The 22,487-nt window shown below is 35.0% G+C and overlaps 1 protein-coding gene across 1 annotated transcript in view; it reads left to right on the top strand.

Annotated features, from left to right (window-relative positions):
- Nucleotides 1–20,961, top strand: part of LOC131876265 (uncharacterized) — a 79,794-nt gene extending 58,833 nt beyond the window's left edge. Inside the window, exon 2 of the mRNA XM_059221170.1 lies at nt 20,881–20,961. Within this exon, the coding sequence (XP_059077153.1) occupies nt 20,881–20,961 (81 nt within the window). The remainder of the gene's footprint in view (nt 1–20,880) is intronic.
- The last annotated feature ends 1,526 nt before the right edge of the window (nt 20,962–22,487 follow it).

Genomic DNA, 22,487 nt, shown 5'->3' with positions numbered 1-22,487 from the left:
GCTCTGAGATGGACTTGTTGAGTGAAATAAAAAGATCTATTGAGGATATTCAATATCTCAAATTAGGACACATAAATATTACAATGAAAACATGAGGTTCAACTGCTATAAAAGATGCATCTGTCATATGTAGATGTTGCAGTCCATTTTTGACACATTTACTCCATTTTACTAGCTTGACACCACTCATAAAATCAACTAACCTTCTATATATATCCTTTGCAACACCACAAAACATCAACTAAGTTAGCTATAAAGTGACCTTTGGATGAAACCTGTGATCCCATGCAAGTTAGTTCCAAACATAAATATCATGAAGTATAATGAGTTTTTCATCAACCCAAACCATAATTGGGCTCAAAAACATTACAACACATCCTCTAAAGAAAATTTAATAGGTCAAGATCAAATAATAAGTGAAGAAAACAATATTGCTGGCCCACCATTAGCAACTTCACCAAAACTATTAATTGGACACCTTTGTGCCATTAAGGAGAGACCAAAAATATTATACATAACAAGATATGAGAAATGTAATAAATGCACAATATCCCTACAACCTTCTTCTAAAGTATCTGATCATTCTGTGTTGGCATGAGTGGACAAACTCATTGAATTGATGAAATAGAGAATCTCATATTGATTGTGATACTTCAACACTTGAGATATTTTATTTTAGTTCATGATATCAATTGAAACTCACATGGATGAACCCTTATATCTCTCTAATGAAATCCCTCAATTCTGCATAACAATATCTACCATTTTAGAGGAATGTGGAGCATTCTAGTAACCTTCTAATACACTTATCTCTGTTTTAGTGCAATTCAAAGAACAATCAATTCAAACTCTTCTTTTAGAAGATCTTATAACATAAAAAATTGAAAATAACCTTCTTGGTGACTGAAAAATTTAACTCTAGAATTGCAAGGCCAAATATTGTACTATGGAGGAATGCAAGCCAAAATACAGAGACATTGTCATTAGGATATACACTACTTACTATAATTCCCCTCCAGTTGCTCTTTTGTATTTCTTCTCCTTGATATGGATTAGGATATGAGTTGGTGATTGTTCCTTTTGTTCTTGGGTGTTACCCTTTTGTGGTGCTTTTCTTTTATTTTGGATGTTGTATTTGATTTCAGTGTGAGGCCTTGAGTGCCTAGCTTATGCTATGATAGGGTATATGTTCTATGTTTGTGTTGGACCAATTATGTTCTAAATTGCTTCATGATGATGATGATTATACTTATACATTGGGATGTGTGCTTTCTTCTTGTGTCTAGTTGAGAGGACCATGGTGTTAAATTGTTTTCTGCATATTTGTTGAGCACTAGATTCATTGGGAGTTGTTGCCATATTTATGATGTTTTATATTAATGCTAATTCAATTAATAACTAGAATGTGACAAATGATGTTAATCTGGTTGGTTGATTTAAAAGTAATAAATCATATTTTATGTTATTTCATTTCTTTTAAGAGATAAAATGCTTAACAATATATTCAGTTCAATGATGCTATATTTATTTAATGAGATATTATTTTACTAACAATTTTATTATGTGACTCCGAGATCAAGGAATGTTAATGTTGCTTTCAATAATATTATATGTATACGTATGTGCATAGGTTTGCATGTTTTGGTTGGTGCAGGTACAAAACATTGACTCCACTTGACTTCACAGGTCTAAGTGTGCTCAAATCACCAACAATGGTTATAGGAGATATCACACTAGCTATTAATGTTTCCCAGCCATAGCCATCATTCCTAATTTGGATTATTTTCCTTAATTTTATTTATTTATATCTCTGATTACCAATTTGGCAATGTCCAGTTACCCCAATGCATATTTTTTAATGACTAGTAAAGACTATTTGTGCATAGTTGATCATATGTGAATTGCCAATGTTATAGTGCATATATTACTGATATTTAAATAATATAGTGGTAATTTAATATTTAATTTTGAAATGTAGCTTATATTTATTCGATTTAATGTGGGTTAAATTATTTTACCTTTGGCGGTATTTTGGGAGTAATTGGATTTATTTGTCCAATTTGATTTTTATTATTTCTATATTTTTGCTCCAAAAATGGGTTTATATTGTATTTTTGAAGTTCATTTTTGGGGGACACTTTTATTTTCAAATTTGGAGCTCTCAAAAAACCCTACAAAAGCAATATTGATTTTTTTATTGGGAGGGAAATTATGGGATAAATTTTTGGGGGTAGGAGCTCGATGGATTTGTGTGGGTGAACACTTGTTGCTACCTGATTTTCATGAGCACTTTTGAACTCTTTAGGTCCATGTATGATTTTTGAAATTCTTCTATTTGAAGGTGAGTCTTATTGATTTATCCATTGATTCTTTATGAGCTCGATTCTTGTTGCTTATGGTTAGCAAATGGATTTAGAACTTTCCTCCAATTTAAATTTAAATTTTAGTAAAGAATTGAATTTGTTATGTTTTAAATTTTGAAATCATGGTGTTACAAAGGATATGTTTCTCACTTTCTATTGGATGCCTAGATTTTAGATTTTATTGCATGAATGAGTTGTTGTTCACCTATGGACCAATGGGTTTTCCTAGAATTTTGACTGGGTATGTTTGAAAATTTAAGCTTTTTGGAGGTCCATGAAATGGTGGATGACCTCCATGACTGGTTTTTGGCCAAGTTGCCCTTTTGATAAAATTATGAAATTGGTATTTTCAATGCGAAATTATTATGTGGAATGATAGTATTATATATTATATAATTTATTCTAGTTTTGATTGTGTGCTCTTTTTTTACATAACATTTAATAGTATTATATATGCAAATTTAATTGTTGGATCGATTCAAATCCATTCTCTTGGCATTTAGGGCCAACTAAGTATGTGTTCAATGTATGTGAGTATGTCAATGCATTTGGTGTTTATTGATGGATTTTGGAATTGTTGGGCTTAGTTGTGATATTGTATGGTCTTGCATATTGGCATCTTGCTTGAGTTTCATGTTTGATTTACTTGAGCCTAGGGTGGGTAATAGAACCAATGATGGAAGTGGTGTCCAATGGGGCCTGGGTACAAAGGGATCGCTAGGATAACCCATTGAACATTTTGTAATCAAGTGAAAACTAATGATAAATTAATAAAATGAACCAAGATAAAGTGGATGCCCCTCTCATGGCCTTGAGTGCTCGTATAGACTACGAATGAGTTAGGAAGGCCTAGTAATTTATGGGGTATTGATTTGGCATGATTGAGTCACCTCGTCCATATGAGAGGACTACTTGATTACGCATGAGCTATCTCTTTGACCTACATGATAACACTCCTCGCTCTTGTTTCCTATGTATCTAGTGTTAATGTGAGGATCCGGTTAGTACTAAGAGGGGGGATGAATAGGTATTAACAATACATTGATAACTTTTACTAAACTGAAAATATTTCACAAATATTATTCATAACCACTACTAGTATCAAATCAAACAGTCTCCAAAATAGATCTACAAAAGCATTATGGGTATCTTCTCAAATGTTCATTAACATGCAAATATAATAAAGACATCAAATCATCACAAAACAAATCATCCACCATATGAACACTAAGATTTTTCATGTGGAAACCCAAATGGGAAAAACCACAGTGGAAATTGGTACCCACAAAATATGCACTCTTTCAGAATGTGCCCTATTAGGAGCCTAGCCTGGTTAGGAACTTTAAAACAATGTTTGGTTAAGAACAAACCCTATTAGGAGTCACCCGGTCAAGGGATTTACACATTAGCCCTATTAGGAGATTTACCCTCTTAGGAGTAACCTTGCAAAAAGATTTAAACCCAAGTTAATGAGCCACCCGGTGAAGGGATTTACAAGATCGGGCCTGTTAGGACCTACCCAGTTAAGGGATTTCAATATTGTTGCAACTGTTAGGCAATACCAAATAAATGATTTGGTTTTTAGCACTTTCTTCTTGCTTGTAAAAATCCTATTTAGCTCCAATTTGCTTCACTCTTGCAAACACCTCAAAATGGATCAACACACTCTTCTTCTCTGATCACTGACACAGTAAATCATCACAAACTAGACCTAAATAGACTTTTCAACTAGGGCGGTTACATAACCCTAACCTACAATGAATTTACATCATAGATCTTAGAAAATCATTACAAATAATTACAGATCACCAATATAGATCATTACAACAAATTATAAGACAATTACAGTCGTTGAATGATCATAACACATCACCACACATCGATATGATAAGCTATCAAACCCTTAATACATTCTGCTAAGGACTTCATTGTTTCCCAAGAAATCTAATCCTTATACACACAAAAACAATATCTTATCACTTCACACAGTTTCTAACACATCATCACAAAGTCAAGAACATGATAGAATCCACCGTCAAACCATGAATCATCATCAGTTAAAGGATATTGTTACCGGTTCTTAAACCCTACAAACAATATACAACACTCAATTACAAACATGACTTTTGGTTCTCCAAACTTGATGTGGTTGTTGTCGTAGACTCATTACAATGTCATAAGCATACATTCCAAACCGCAACACCTAACTCAACATGAATCTTTTCCACAACATTTTCTTCTCAGTTCATGCTTACTGATTAACTGCTACTTAGCAGTTTTGCTATCCAACTCAATCCATTCTATTATTGGTAGACTTATATGACTTAGATGACAAAGTAAACATAATCAAATATGGTTTCCATCAATGAAAACACAAATAATTGATCATCAAGTCAACAATCTTCTCATCAAATATATCATTACCTGCAACAATCCTTTACTGGTACATCATCTCATCATCAGTTATGCCAATATGCCAACATTTTCCCCCTTTGGCATTGATTGAAACACAACAAGAATTGTCAATTGATATCATGCCAAGCTGCACTGAATTGTTCTTCAATTGATCTTCTACTCCTTTGCATTGTTCAACTCCCTGTCACATTTCTTCTCCCAGTTTTTATTCTTCTCCCCCTGTCTGTTACATTTATTCTCATCTTCTGTCTTTATGTTTGTTTTATTTTTTCCATCATCTCGGTTTGCCTCATCTTAGCTGCTCCCCCTTAGGAGTAGGCCACTTCTCGTCAATCCACAGTGAAGGATATTCAATAAGTCCATTGGATTGATGCATCACCAACATCTTAGTTGATCTTGTGTGGGGGTATAACCCCTAGCTTACCTCTGAGATACTCAAAGGTTTCCTTATGCAATGGTTTGGTAAATATATCTACCAACTGCTCCTTACTTGACACATGCTCCAATCTCACTTTCTTTTCCTGTACTCTTTCTCTCAAAAAGTGATACTTCAATTCAATATGTTTTGTCCTTGCATGCAACATAGGGTTCTTTGATATATTTATAGCACTTGTGTTATCACAATATATTATACCGGTTTAGTCATATCCATCTTGAATCCTTCCAAGACATGTCTCATCCAAATTGTTTGTGTACAATTCATGGATGCAACCACATACTCTACTTCTGTTGTAGAATGAGAAATATAAGTTTGTTTCTTACTGGTCCAAGATACCAATCTTACACCTAGAAAGAAAGCTCCATCGGTTGTGATTTTACAGTCATCCACATTTCCTGCCCAATCTGCATCTGTGAATACTTTCAAAGAAAAATTCCCTCTGTATGGATACCGCAATCAATAATCAATAGTTCCTCTAAGATATCTAAATATTCAATTTACTGTTGTCATATGTGTCTCCTTAGGGCTCTTCTGAAATCTTGCAACTAATCCAATTGCATGGGAAATATCTGGTCTAAGATGAATAACATAGTGAAGTTTCCCAATCATAAGTCTGTATCCTTCTCATCCATTGAGGTTGAATCATCTTCCTTTGACAATTTGCAACCGATAACCATAGGAGTTCCAACCGATTTACAATCTTTCATTCCAAAAGTCTTCAACACTTGCTTCACATACTTAGACCGACTGATAAAATTCAACTTTCTAGCTGTTGGACCTGCAATGCAATGAATTTTTTTTATCTCACCTATCAGAGACATCTCAAACTCTTTCTTCATCTAATCTGCAAAAGTCATACACATATCATCATCTCCTCCAAATATGATGTCATCAACAAATACTTCTGCAATCAATAACTTGTCTCCATCAATCTTCAAATAAATATTGTTGTCCTCATTGATTATCTGCAATCCAATCTTTATCACATGTGCATGAAGTCTTTCAAACCATGCCCTTGGTGCTTGCTTTAATCCATACAATGCTTTATGCAATTTGCATACCATATCCTTATCTTTTGTCAATGCAAACCCATTCAGTTTTTCAATATACACTTCTTCAAGAATGTCATTCAGAAATGCTGACTTTACATCCATTTGATCTTTAAAACCTTTAAAAGATGCATATGCAAGTACTATTCTTACACCTTTAATCTTCACCTTCTTCTTATGCATACCCTTTGCAAACTAGTCTTGCCTTATTTCTAACAACTTCTCCATCTTTATTCAACTTGTTTCTAAATACCCACTTTGTACCAATCACATTTTTATTATCAGGTCTAGGAACAAGTGACCAGGTGTTGTTTTTCTCAATCTAATCAAGCTCATCATTCATTGCATTTACCCATTCATCATCCTTTAGAGCCTCTCTCACTGTTTTCAGTTCAACTGTGGAAATCAGACAAGAGCTTTCTCTTATTTTTCTTCTAGTCTGTAATCCAACAGTTTTTCACCTATTATCTGGTCTTTAGAATGATTTAACCTTATATACCTAGGTATAAATAGTTCCAGTCTTGTAGCCTCTTCATCCTCTTCATCTTCATTTTCTACCGGTTCATCATCCACTAGCTGCACAACATCTTCTGCACTGTTCTGCTCAACATCTTTCTGCACTTTCGATTCAATAATCACAAGTTTTTGTTCACCATCTGCTAGATCAAATTTGCTAGAATCAATAGGTTTATCAGAGAACTCATCAACTTTTACACTCAAACTCTCCACAATCTTCTTTGTCCTTTTGTTGTAATACTTGAAAGCTTTTATTTAGTAGAATAGCCAATAAATGTTCCTTCGTCACTCTTAGCATCAAATTTACCAGTATAATCATCTCTTTTTATAAATCATCTACTGCCAAAAACTTTGAAATAACTGACATTAAGAGTCTCACTATACCATAACTCATAATTATGAGTCTTCTCACTACCTTTATTCACAAGTACCTGGTTCAATGTGTAAACTGCAATATTGACTGCTTCTCACCAAAATATCTTAGGTACATCTCCCTGTATCAGCATAGTCCTTGCAACTTAAACAATGGTTTTGTTTTTCCTTTCTGCAATTCCATTTTGTTGTGGAGTCCTAGGTGTAGACATTTGCCTCTTTATTCCATGATCATCATAATATCTAAAAAACTCATCAGATGTAAATTCTCCACCTCGGTAAGATCTCAGGCACTTAAGATTCTTATCGGTTTCATATTTCTACTAAGGCTTTGAATACCTTGAACTTGCTGAAAGCTTCCGACTTTTCCTTCAGAAAAGTAACCCACATCATTCTACAAAAATCATCAGTAAATAACATGAAATATTTATCACCATAAAAACTTCTAGTCCTTATAGGACCACATAAGTCAGTGTGCACCAAATCTAGAATATGCTCAAAAGAAAAATATTTACTCTTAAAAGAAGATGTAGCCATCTTACCCAACTGACATTCTTTACACATCACATTGTCTGGTTTAACAAGTTGTGGCATACCTCTCACCATACTAGACTTTCTGAATTTAACCACATTATCAAAGTTCACATGACAAAACCTTCTATGCCATAACCAACTATCTTCAACCTTAGCAACCAAACAACCATTTACATTAGCATTCAGATGGAATAAGCCACCTTTAGTTTGTTTACTGGTAGCAATTAATTATCCTTTGCATCCTAAGATCCCACACACTCCACTCTTAAACTCAAGATGATAACCTTTGTCATTCAACTGAACAACACTCAACAAGTTATGTTTCAAACCTTCAACCAAATATACATCATCAACATTGCTTGTACCATTCAAATAAATAGAGCCTTTACCTTTTACCATATAAGGTGAATTGTTTCCAAATCTTACAACACTACCATCAAATTCTTTAAGAGAAATAAACTTGATCTTATCACCGGTCATGTGGTGTGAGAAACCATTGTCAATAATCCATTCATCACAATTGTCAATGTGAGATACTAAAGCCTTCTTATGAGGTAGATCTTCCTTAACAACAACAAAAATAATCTCCTCATTGTCTTCATCCTTAGATTCTTTATCAGTGACACCTTCATCAACTGCAACATAAAACTATTTCTTTCCTTTTCCCTTATATTTTCTAAACTTTTCCTTTTGATCACTATTAGGGCAGCTTGCAGCTATATGTCCTATCTTGTTGTAAGAGAAACACTTAAAAGATAGCTTGCCTTTGTACTTACCAGTGCCTCTAGGAAGTCTCTTTGCTAATAGAGCTTCAAACTCCATCAGATTGTCTTCATCATTCACATCAGCTTTATTACCGACAAGATGACTTGACCTGCATTCATGACTATGACAAACATCTTTCCCTTTTCTCATCGGTGCACTAGATACAAATGCTTTAAAAGTAGATTTTGTCTTAGGTACATTGTTATCAAAACTATTCAACTCAAAAGCAACGAGTTTACCAATCAAAGAATCAACAGTTACCTTATCATTACTTACTGACCTCAACTCTTGAATAACAAACACTCTAATAGAATAGGCAAACAATAGGGTTCTATGCATCTTACTCACCACACTGTCTTCATCTATAGTAGCACCATCACTTTTGATTCCACCATCAAATTCTTTAATCCTTTGTCCATATTGAGTGATATTTTCACCTTCCATCATTTTCATATCATCAAACTTTCCTCAAAGATTCTCCTCTTTAGCCTTTTTAGCATGCTTATCACCATCATAGATTAATTATAACTTCTCCCAAACTTCAAAGGTAGTTTCTAAACCATGGACATCAATATATTCAGTATCAAAAAGTTTACTTACAATGAATTCCAATGTTTCAATGTTTTCCTGCTGCTCCTTAAGCTTATCTGCAGGCAGAGGACCCTCCTTCTTCATCATCTTCCTCATCTTCCTCAAATCTTTTCATCAAACGGTTAAGCTTCTACGTAAAGAGGCCAATTGTTAATGTAAGGATTTGGATATTACTGAGAGGGGGGGGGGGCAGGTGAATCAATATTAACAATACATTGAGAACTTTTACCAAATTGAAAATATTTCACAAATATTGTTCATAACCAATACTGGTATCAAATCAAATAGTCTCCAAAACAAATCAAGAAAAGAATTATTGGTAGCTACTCAAATGTTCATAAGCATGCAAATATAATAAAGCCATGAAATCATCACAAAAGCAAATCATCCACTATATGAACACTGAGATCTTTCATGTGGAAAACAAAAGGGGAAAAAAAATGGTTGGAATTGGTACCAACAAAATATGCACTCTTTCAGAATGTGCCTTGTTAGGAGCCTAGCTTGGTTAGGAGATTTACAACAATTCCGGGTTAAGAGAAGACCCTATTAGGAGTCACCCGGTCAAGGGATTTACACCTTAACCCTATTAGGAGCTTTACCCTATTAGGATCAACCTTGCTAAAGGATTTAAACCCAATTTAATGAGCCAAAAGGTGAAGGGATTTACAAGATCAGGTCTGTTAGGATCTACCCGATTAAGGGATTTCAATACTGTTGTAATTGTTAGGGAACAACAGATAAATGATCTAGTTTTTAGCACTTTCTTCTTGATTGTACAGATCCTATTCAACTCCAATCTGCTTCACTCTTGCAAACACCTCAAGCTGGTTTGGCACACTCTTCTTCTCTAATCATCGACAGAGTAAATCATCACAAAATAGACCTAAATACACTTCTCAACTAGGTTGGTTACATAACCCTAACTTACAATGAATTTTATAATGAATTTACATCATAGATCTTAGCAGATCATTACAAATCATTGTAGATCATCAATATAGATCATTATAAAAATTATAACACAATTACAATCATTGAATGATCATAACACATCACCACACATCAATCTGCTAAGCTATCAAACCTTTAGTACATTCTACTAAGCACTCCATTGTTTCCCAAGAAATTCAATCCTTATGTGCCAAAACAACATCTTATCACTTCACACAGTTTTTGACACATCATCACAAAGTCAAGAACATAATAGAATCCACCGCCAAACCATGAATCATCACCGGTCAAAAGATTTTGTTACCGGTTCTTAAACCCTACATAGAATAGACAACAATAAAAAACAAATATGACTTTTGGTTCTTCAATCTTGATACGGTTTCTGTCATAGAGTCATTACAATGTCATATGTATACATTCCAAACTGAAACACCTAACTCAACATGGATCTTTACCACAACATTTCCTTCTTTGTTCATGCTTACCAGTTAACTGCTACTTAGCAGTTTTTCTATCCAACTCAATCCATTCTATTACCGTTAGACTCAGATAACTTAGATGACTTAGATGACAAAGTAAACATAATCAAACATAGAATAGACAACAATAAAAAACAAATATGACTTTTGGTTCTTCAATCTTGATACGGTTTCTGTCATAGAGTCATTACAATGTCATAAGTATACATTCCAAACTGAAACACCTAACTCAACATGGATCTTTACCACAACATTTCCTTCTTTGTTCATGCTTACCAATTAACTGCTACTTAGCAGTTTTTCTATCCAACTCAATCCATTCTATTACCGTTAGACTTAGATAACTTAGATGACTTAGATCACAAATAACTGATCATCAAGTCAGTATATTTTCATCAAATATATCATTACTTGCAACAATCCTTTACTGGTACATCATCTCATCATCAATTATGTCAATATGCCAACATCTAGCCCTATAGTTATGAGTAGCAATTGGAAGATGATTTTCCTTCCATGTGATTGTTCTTATTGATGGATTATAGGTGTATCCATATTTGATGGCCTGTTGGCCTTGTGATTTCTTTGATGATTGGATTTGAATATTGGTTTATACTTGATGGTATTGGTGTTGATGCTCCTTGTGGAGTTCTTTTATACTTGGTTCTCATACAATTTGCATTGAGCATTATACCTCTCTCTCTTTCATTGATTGATGTGGAATTATGTTCTTGGTTGATTATAAGTTCATGTTAAGTATTAATCCATGTTTTCTCTTGTGTGAGCCTATTTTCCTCCCTTGCTTGAGAGTATGACTATTTGGCCCATGTCACTATCACCACAAGAATGGTGGGGTTGGAACCTAAGGGCTCCACATGGTCGGGTGGTGTTTCCAACCATTGTTGGAACCGAAAGACTTGGATCATGTGAGATTGAAGAGTTCCTTCTCCATCCTCAAAACTTGTTCTTCTCTTTCTCTTATTTCTTTTTTTTGTAAGATATGTAGTTTGGATGTAAGAATTTTAGTCATGAATGATTTGTATATTGGAAATCTCCAAGAGGAGATGTATGTAATTGTAATATATAGTAATGAATGGATGTACCTTTAGTGGTTTGGTGTTAGAACCAACCACCCAAAATAATCTTGCATGCTTTTCATTTTATGTTATTGTATGATTTTATCATAGGAAAACTTGGTTTGGTGCTTACAAAGAATATATACATGTTTCTTTTGTATTGAAGATTGAATTGGTTATCTCCTATTATGTTCATGGGATGTTGGGAAAGCCCTTATAGGATTGAGCTCTTAAAAGCCAATCAGGGCTTCATTGGAATCATATGTGCATGTTTCTTGTTGTCCAATTCTGAGCTTGAGTTATGTTGGACACCTAAGTGTCCCTTTTAGCCAATTGATAGTGAATTGGGTTGAGTGGTAATGACTTGTGCGTCGATGTATCCCTAGTAGTGAGTAGAGGTGTGGTTTGATCTTAGGATCTGATTTGTGAATTTGTGGCCAATCCACCTATCCTTGTGGGAAAAATTATTGGTTTGATGTATGTGGCTACCCTTCAGTGCATGAATTCATTGACATATTTTCTATTTGATTTAAATCTCTGCCCCTCTGGTCCGAGATAAAATGGCCATTGGATTGAGCCATCTACAATTTGGCGTCTCTGTTTGTAGATCAACATCTCTACCTTTTTGGTTTGGTGTTCGTGCATGCAAAACACCATCTGCATTCTTTGATGTCTCTATCTACCCATTGATGTATTTTCCTAACTTGGTTTTGTGCTTGGTTGGTTGACTTGTTTGGATGTGGAATGGCATGTCATTGATCTTGTAAAGGGGAAAATTTTAATTTGGCAATTTTCAACATAGAAGGAGAAATCACCAAATCAATTTTTGCTTTGATGGGGAGATGACCTTTACCTTCTAAAGAGGGGATGAATCCACTAGATTCAATCACAAATCAAATAAGGACTAAAAAATAAATGGACCGATCAATTATGATGTATTTTTCTCTCTTTTGTAAGTTGAAATGATGATTTAGGGTAAAGTGTTGAAAATAAAGACAAAACTGAGAAAATACTGAGCTATAGATGTGGGATTCAATTGTGCACCCGGATCTGAGAAATATGAGTTGATTCAGATCTGCCCTACAAAAACTACTCGAAATATCAGGGACCATGGCACTGCTTCTTGGTCCTTTGAATTTTTTGTGCGTTGAAAAGGGTTGTTCCGTGTCTGCAAATAAAGCTTAATTTTGGAAGAACAACTGTGCACCTGTTTCCTACACACAAAAATTAAAGGGAAATAGTTTGACACTTTACCTACACACTATCAAGAAAGGTCATCCATTTTAATTGAACCAATAGAGGCAGTTAACATTGGGACAACAGATCAACCAAAGATTCATCATCCAGCGACTTCTCTATCTGAGCAAGAAATGCAACAATACATAGAATTCTTCAAATGATGGCAAATCAATTTTTCCTCATCCTATGTAGACATGCTAGGGTTGAATCCAATGCTTATTATGCATCACCTAAATGTCAGTCTAGGAGCCAAACCAATTAAACATTAGTTACGAAAGATGCATCCTCATATTGCTCTTCTGGTCAAGGCCAAACTAAAGAAATTACTGGATGTCAGATTCATCAGACCTGTCACGTATCCTCAATGGGTATCAAACATTGTTCCTATATCCAAACCAGACAAAAGTATCAGAGTATGCATAGACTTCAGAGATCTTAATAATGCATGTCCAAAGGATGATTTTCCTTTGCCTAACATTGACATCATTGTAGACTTAACTGCTGGACACTCCATGTTTTCTCTAATGGATGGATTCTCTGGATACAATCAAATTAAAATAGCACCCAAAGATCAAGAAAAGATAGCTTTCACATTTCCATGGGGTACTTTCTACTGGAACATCATGCCTTTTGGATTAAAGAACGCAGGTGCTACATATCAAAGATCTGACAACTATATTTCATGACATGATGCATACATTCATGGAAGACTATGTGGATGATATATTGGGAAAATCCTACAATAGAGAATAACATATAGGGATACTGGAACAGATCTTTGACTGGTTACAACAATACAAGCTACGACTAAACCCTAAGAAATGTGCCTTTGGTGTCACTTCTGAAAAGCTATTGGGATACATTGTTTCAGCTAGAGGTATCAAAGTAGATCTAGCTAAGGTAAAAGAAATCATGGAAATGGCCTCTCCCAAGAATATTAGTCAACTCAGATCACTCCAAGGAAGACTCCAGTGAATTAGAAGATTTGTTGCCCAACTAGCCGATAAATGCCAACCATTTACTCATCTCCTGCATAAAAAGTTAATTTCAGATGGGACCATCAATGTGAGGACGCATTCAACAAGATCAAGGCCTATCTCATACAACCACCTATCCTAATGTCACCAATTCTAGGAAAGCCATTGTTACTTTATGTATCAACCACCAAAACATCATTAGGAGTTCTTCTTGCACAACAGGACAATGAAGGAAAATAACGAGCCATCTACTACATCAACAAAACACTAGTAGGATACAAGATCAACTATTCACCAATAGAAAAAGTATGCTTGGCAGTAGTTTTTGCTTCTCAAAAATTACGACACTATCTCCTATCTCATTCCATCAAGTTGATAGCTAAAATCAATCCATTGAAGTATTTTCTTAGCAAGGCAACATTAACAGGACGACTAGCAAAATGGATCATGATTCTAAGTGAGTTTGATATTGAGTATGTTGACAGAAAATCTATAAAAGGGCAAGTCATTGCAGACCAACTAGAAGAGGCACCGCTTCAAGATGATCCTCCTTTACTCATTGAATTTCCAGATGCTGATATCCTAACGGTCAGCACAAAAACATGGCAATTATACTTTGATGGTTCATATACACAACATGGATTAGGAGTAGGTATTCTATTCATCACACCACAAGGTCATACAATTCCAAAAGCATACAAATTAAGTTTTCCATGCACCAATAATACATCAGAATATGAAGCTTTGGTTACAGGGATCAAAATGGCTACAGAATGGAACATTACACAACTTCAAGTCTTTGGAGACTCTCAACTTGTCATCAATCAAATTAATAATGATTACCAAACAAATGATGAAAATTTAATGCCTTATAAGAAGATGGTTGATGATGTCAAGAAATATTTTATAGAAATAACTTTTCAGCAAATTCCAAGGAATGACAACAAAGCAGTAGATGCCATGGCTACACTTGCTTCTCTCCTTGAGACACAGGAAAATCAAGAGCACTACGAATTCCTGGTGGAAGAGTTGTTTTACCCTGCTTATAATTGTCTTGATTCCCAAACTATCTGTCACCTTGTTGGGCATGATTCCTCCCGCTATGGCCAAATTTACACATACCTGAAAGATAACACCCTACCTCTCGATTTATCAAAGAACCAAAAGAGAAAGTTTATTCGTCAATCCTCCCATTATACTCTTGTCGCAAATATCTTGTTTAAACGAGGTCTAGACGGTACTCTTTTAAGATGTCTCAAACAACAAGAATCTGAGAAGGCCTTACATGAAGTCCATAATGGTATTTGTGGCACTCATTCAAGTGGTCTTACCCTTTCAAAAAAACTCATATGCTTGGGCTATTATTTGGCCAACTATGGAATGGGATTCTTTTCAGATAGCTAGAAGATGCAAACAATGTTAGATCCATGGGAATTTGACTCATGCACCAACACAAGAACTTCATGCTTTAGCAACATCTTGGCCTTTCTGCCAATGGGGTCTTGATCTAGTAGGAAAGATAAATCCTTCTTCATCCAATGGTCACAAATTCATCCTTGCAGCTACATAGTATTTCACAAAATGGATTGAGGCAATACCTCTCATCAATATCACAGGAAAATAAATTGTTGCATTTATCTTGAGCTACATCATATTTCGTTATGAATTACCCATGACCATTATCACTGATAATGAGCGACCATTCAAGAATCAAGATGTACAAGAGCTATGTGAAAAATTCAAGGTCCAACATAGATTCTCCACACCCTACTATCCACAAGGAAATGGGCAAGCAGAAGCATCAAACAAAACTATTCTGAAGATCCTCCAAAAGATAGTGAATGATGTTGGCAAAGATTGGCATGTTCAATTGAACCCTGCTCTATGGGCCTATCTTACTAGTATCTGCACACCAATAGGTGCCACACCTTTCTCTCTTATTTATGGATCAGAAGCAATATTGCCAATTGAAGTAGAGATACCTTCTCTATGAGTATCATTGAAAGGCCTTATCCCAGATGAAGAACAAGAAGTATCTAGACTACAAGAGTTAGAATTGATTCATGAACGAAGACACAATGCCTTTGATCATTTAAAGGTATATCAACAAAGAATGTGCTGCAAGTACAATCACAAGGTCAAACCAAGAGCATTTCAAGTTGGAGAGCTAGTACTCAAAGAAAATCCACGCAACGAAGCAGATTGAGAAAAGAAAGGGAAGTTTGAACCAAACTGGTTAGGACCATTTGTGGTCACAACAATATTTGAGTCAGGAGCATATCAGCTATCAACATAGGATGGGGATCAGCTTGAGGAATCAATCAATAACATGCACTTGAAGAAGTTTTATGTCTGAAAAATCCAAAAAACCCAAGAACAGTGAAAAATCAACAAAATCCAAAAATAGTGAAAAATCAACAAAATCCAAAAATAGTGAAAAATCAGAAAGATCTAGAAAAAAAACCAAAAACAAAAAAAAAATCAAATATGAGAAAAAGTGCAACAAAAACAGATGGTGAAAACCTGGCAAATAGGCACTATCTGTCAACTAGCTCTTCCATCTATTAGTCCATGCATCTTTCCGCTTGCATTCATCTTCCACCAGCGCTGTTCATATCCATCATGAAGCCTTTGTGCAAAACATAGACATTGCAGCTAATCTCTCACCATGGTTTGGATCATTGGGTATATCATGATGACTTTGTTTCTAGGCTTGGGGAAAAATCCTACACCTAGATGGGGGCAAAATTTACGATCATTTTGAGCTTAACCAAACATGTAAAATAATAGATAGACAACACTTGTCAAGAGAAAACATTGAGACACATCCAATGATGAAAATGAAATCACATTGTTAACCATCAAGCTATCACATGCCAGTCTAAGCACATCGCACATTTTTCAATGAATGTTATCTTTTGGATAATAATTTTCAACACTTTGGTTCAACTTTACTATCTTGATTTTCGCTATCATGATTTCTGAGTGACTCTAGGATGTCTTTGACTAGAGGAACAAGGAGGAAACATGATATTTTTCTTGTCTATTGTCTATAAATTAATCATTAGTAGGTGCAAATTTGTCTCAGGACATGATCATCAGAGTATCATCGAAGACATTTCTGATTTGCATATACCAATGGTTAATACTACCTGATTTACGCAAACAACACTTAGGTCATCTTGGTTTAATTATACCTCGATGCTTGTGCTAACGTGCAATATCAAAATCCAGGAAAGAAGTACTTAGGTCATCATGGTTTAATTATACCATCAATGTTTGCACTCACTTTCTACATTTCCAAAGCTCAATGATGACAAAAAAGAAAAAGCAATAATCTAGTGACTGGTCTGGTTGTAGCTTTGCATTTGCATTTAGCTTGCATTTCATTCTTGCATAGTATCCCGCAAGCTCATCTTATCCAAGGGTCAATCTATCGTAGGAATCATCAAAATATCATCATAAGTATATACACAATCAGACCGATGAATCATCTCTCTCCCGATATTGTCAACCCAACGCAAATCTTATGTTACCCCCTCAACAGAACCAATATCAACATATCTAATTGTCCAGCAACCTGATATCAACAAACTATCAGTTCTTTATCCAATCAACCTTATCCATTCTATCAATTGATCACATCTGATCTATTCTATCATGTCTTATACAGGATGTATCTTTCCTAGAACTAGACATTCTAATTAAGTCTTATACATGATATATCTTTCCTAAAACCAGATGCTTTTGATCATCTTTGTCTTATACAGGAGGTGTCATTCCTAAAACCAGACTAAGTCTAGATCTTATCAATCTAATCAATCTTATCTTGTCAATCAAGATTTATCAATCTTATCTTGTCAATCAAGATTTATCAATCTTATCAAATTGAGAACCACATCATCGTGATCAAAGAACTTGCACTTTCATCAATCAATTTGTAGAATCAAATCTTTTCTAATCAGGACATCAATTTCACAATCATCCAATCACTCCAACAAATCAATTATCTCAATTGATCTCCCGAGGGGGCATAATCGTACTGCAGTTTATCAATCAAAGTCAGGGGAATTCTATCAAACCAATATCATCATCATAAGGAAATTATTCTTTGAATCAACGTGTCATCACACCTCGCTTCAAAGAGGGGCAAAATGTATACACCTAAAAATGGTCTGAAGATAATTAATTGAATAAGCAATTATTTAATTAATCCTCCTTTCCAATTTAATTGAATTCATTAGCAATTTGTTTAAATTCCCCCACTCATCTACTTATTAATAAATCTAAGGATTTATTTAATAGGTTCATTTCAATAGTCCCCTTTGATTAATTAATTCTCCCCCATCAAATTCATTTCTTCTAATCCCATAATTAATTAAAACAAATCAATTATGACTTGTTGAAATTAATTAGCCTTTTCCTATTATTTGAGTTTTTAAATTCAAATTCCCCACAAACCACCTAACCTAACCATTCCTAAACCTAACCTCTCCTAAACCTAACCACTCCTAAACCTAACCCATTTCACCTAATTTTGAACCACATGTCCCCTTTCCTTAGACACTTTCCCTCTCATGAGAAAAGCTTCTTGACACTTGTCACCAAGTGTTCCCTTTCCACCAACCTCTTCTCCAACCTCCTCCAATTTAACCATTGATATCTTCAGACTCAATCTTGATTGTTGATTCCTGCCACCTCACCCCTAGCCTGGGAAATCCTATAAATATCTCCCATGTTGGAGCACAAATAATCCCATCTCATTTGCATTTTAGGCATTGTTACTATAGGCATAATAGCTCTTAGATCATTGTTATTATAGGCAATTGAATTTTAGATCTAGCTTATTTTCTATAATAATCTTTGAATCATGTAGCTTAATATCTTTTTGCTAGCTTAATTGCTTCTTTATCATCTTATATCCTCCATCTAGGTGTAGTCAAGTCACTAGAATTTGCTTACCTCGATCTAAGAGAAAATCCACACTCACATTTATTAGGAGGCGATAGATCGCTAAGTCGTGGTTTTATCTTCCTTGCTTTAAATTTGCTAACCATGCTTGTAATGATCTATTGAGTGTTTTGTGTTGCAGCTATAGGTATCACACTTCACAGGCATGACAATGACTGTAATTGAAATGATTGTACCTCCTTGTGAAGTTTTGCTTGCCTCCACATGGAATCAGGGTTTCATGAGTTAGGATGCAGATATCCACTTCAATGCTTGATCCTTGACTTTATTGTTGCTCTAAGGATTGAAGGAAGACTGAAGATGCTTGATTTCTCTCGAATGCTTGATTGCTTGAGTGCTTGATGGATGCTTGATCTCTTGTGTTTTCATGTGATTGATAGATTGCACGTGTGTATGCTCAAATGAGAAGAGAATTTCTCTTTATAAACCTTCTTGATGGATTAATTGACTAATTTTCTAACATAGGTCGACACAAAGAAAGAAATCCCGCTCAAATTTGAGATGGGAGAGAGGGTTCAAATTAGGTCCATTTAGGGAGGACCATGGCACCATGCCCCGGTCCTACCATATTTTGGGGTAGGTTCAAGGTGTAGGTTGAGTGCAAGTTTGAAAATTTTGGCATTTTTAATGTGCAAGAGCATAATCAGGTCTTCAATTAGGCCAAGGGTTGCAAAAACTAAGGCAAAGACCCAAATGCAGTCAAAAATTGAAAGGGGTGCAATTTTAGGACACTACAGATCTTAAGGTTTTTATTTAGCTACATGATATTGATTTGGGTATGGTTTAGCATTAGAGGTTGATTTAGTCATCTCCTAGCTGGTCTTCAGTAGTTGATCAAGTTTTGGTTGTGTTTCTAAGGTAGCAATGTCAAGAAACACTTAAAGGTGTCATGGGATATCTCATTTGAGTTTTGAGAGTGTATTCTTCCACATGTACATAGCTGGTTATCAATCAGTTTATTTTATCTTGAAGAGAAGCATGACACTTGAGAATTTTATGCATGATGACACTTTATTATTTCAAAAAAAAAACATGCACTTCTAGTGTAATTTGCTCTTATCCTCTATAGTTCCTTGGTAGGGCGTAACACTTACACCTTAGACAACTTCTCTCAACAACACAAGTATGAACAAAGACTCAATTTTCATTCATATACTCCCTAAATCATGCAAAAACCAATGTGCATACCATACTTATGGACTTGTCTTTATGTCATGAGTACATCTACTAATCTTCCAGACCGTCTTGATTGTCCCCAATCATGTTGACCATGTCCCAATCTATGTCAAACCATCTCTCTTAAAATATGTTGGTTCCAAACTATTTGTCTCCTTCTTGTACTACATGAACCATCTATATACAAAATATCTATACAAATGTGATAGGTTGACATTAGCATCAATGGTAAGTTGACATCAATGACAACATAATTCGCATATTGCCAATAAATGTTTGCTTGGATATTTTGTGAATGTTGTGGTTGCCGTAGTCAGTTGGTTATTTTTCCTAAAAAATAGTATTCATATTTCTTAGCAACATGCACAAGTGATTGGAACTTTCTTTAATGTTGGATAATTTTGAATAGGTTTTGTATACGATTGAAAATAGATAGAGAGAATTTTAATTAGGTTTTGTAGAGAATGGTTGGAAAATTTAATTCTTTCCCCAGAAATGATGGTGTTGAGTGTCAAGATCTCTATCTAAAAAGAGTCCAACTATTAATTTGAACTATGTAAGTGACAACATACTTATTGTTATCATAGGCATCAATAGAAAAACATGTTAAAGTACAATATTCATACATATTGATCTCTCATTGGCGTGTTAATCCTACTTAGGTGTGGTTGCTTAAGTGGCTTTCCAATGTAGTGGTAGGTAGATCCATATCTCGTCCTTATTGAATTTTTATTCTTACAAATACATCAATCTTCCATTTTGCTTTGCATTTTGTCTCTCATTTGTTATTTCCACTTGTCTAGTGTTTCTAATGATTCTCGCAATATAAACAATTTAAAACTGGAAACTAACATATTATTATTTCATGCAAGGGCGTCCCCTTCCTTTCTTGGTTTTTAGATGTTTTATTTCTTTCAGTTGTGGTTTTGGTTTAGTTTTATTTATGTTCCTATTCCTATCACAGTTTCTTCCTGTTCTTGTCACAGGTTTGGTTGAGTTTGTTCGTGTTCCTACTTCTACTCTTAATCATGATAAGAAGATGTGATAGCAACTAGATCCAAAGACCCAAGCAATGACCGACAGTTCTAATTACACACGTCGATAGTTAGTTGCAAAGGCACATGGTGGTAGTTAATTTCCAAGGCCACATTGGTAGTATTTAACCAACGAAACTTCCTTCTATTTGAGAAAACAATGATAGTGAATTGGGGGTTGGTTAGTGTAGCATCACAAACTTGCAACCCTTACAATTTTGACCACATCTTAGGCCCTCACCTATACGACTAGATCTCCTTACTTGATTGAGACCCCTCTTTGCACCTTCATTTTTAACTTCCTCCCATCTCAGCCTTAATATCATCTTAGGACCCTGTCCAGGTCCCAAAATAGGGCAGGAAAGAAGCATGGTGCCCTTGTTCTCCTTCTTTGGGTGGCCCTAAGATAGGTCCATCCAACCCTAGAAGCCGGTTTTCTTTTCGGGATTTAATCTAATCGATGTCGACCTTTGGTGAGATTAATTAATTCTCCTAGGCTAGTATAAAAGGGAGTTAGTCCTCTCATATGCAATATACAAAAAATAAGCAAATTTCAAATGGAAGATCTCCATTATCGTCATCAAGCATTCAAGCCTCCAAGCATTCATCAAGTTCTCTTCTTCATGTGTCTTCTTCATTCATCCATTGGAGCAATATTACAACAATAGTTTGCAAGCATGTGTGTGTGTGTTTTAGGGTTTTGTCATGCTACATGCCATTTCATGCAACACTTGTGATTGCATTCAAGAAGAAAAGCAACCATCATCAACAAATTGCAGATCTATAAGATATACATTATCATTATTCACATTTAAGCATTTGCAATTACTTTCCTTCCAATTTGATTCCTCAACCAGGGTTTGACTAAGGAAAACCCCTATCCATAACCCTTCTTCCCTTCTTTTTTGTGTGTAGGTTGCAGATGTGTAGCTGTAATTGCAAGTTTGGGCTTCATTTGCAGAGATGGATAACCCTTTTTGGCACGCAGATTTTTCAGAGGACCAAGTATGCTTTCAACTTGGTCCCAACGAATTTTCTCCAAATTTGCAGGGCATATCCGTGTTAGTCTAAATATCCCAGATCCAAAGTTACAACGTGATCCCGAACCTGTAGCTCCTCATTTCATCCATTTTATCTTGCTTTTATGAATAGTCAACAAGTCAACATATCTATTTACAAAAGAGGGCAAATTTCTTTTAAATCCTTGCAATCCACTTTTTATTCGCATCCTTATTTCCCTTGGATTTGGATTTAGTGGATTAAATTCCCTCTTTTGAATGTAAAGTATCTCCCAAGTGAAGATCATCCTAGTGGTTTCCTTTCTCTCTCCTAGGTGGGGAACCACTAGGATTCAATTTTCCACTTTGCATTTTGGTGAACCCGACGTCTTACACTTTAATTCTAATATTCTGATTTCTTATTGTTAGATCTGAATAATTTCAATTTGAATTTCAAAATTTGATTTCCAAGTTTGGTTTTTTTGGAAATTTTAGAGGTTAATTGCATAAAAACCCTAAATTTTTCATTTTGAGAAATT

This window comes from Cryptomeria japonica, chromosome 5 (assembly GCF_030272615.1).
Source record: "Cryptomeria japonica chromosome 5, Sugi_1.0, whole genome shotgun sequence".
Classification (NCBI taxonomy): Eukaryota; Viridiplantae; Streptophyta; class Pinopsida; order Cupressales; family Cupressaceae; genus Cryptomeria; species Cryptomeria japonica.
Note: the sequence above shows the minus strand (reverse complement) of the source record. Positions and strands in the feature narration are given on the sequence as shown.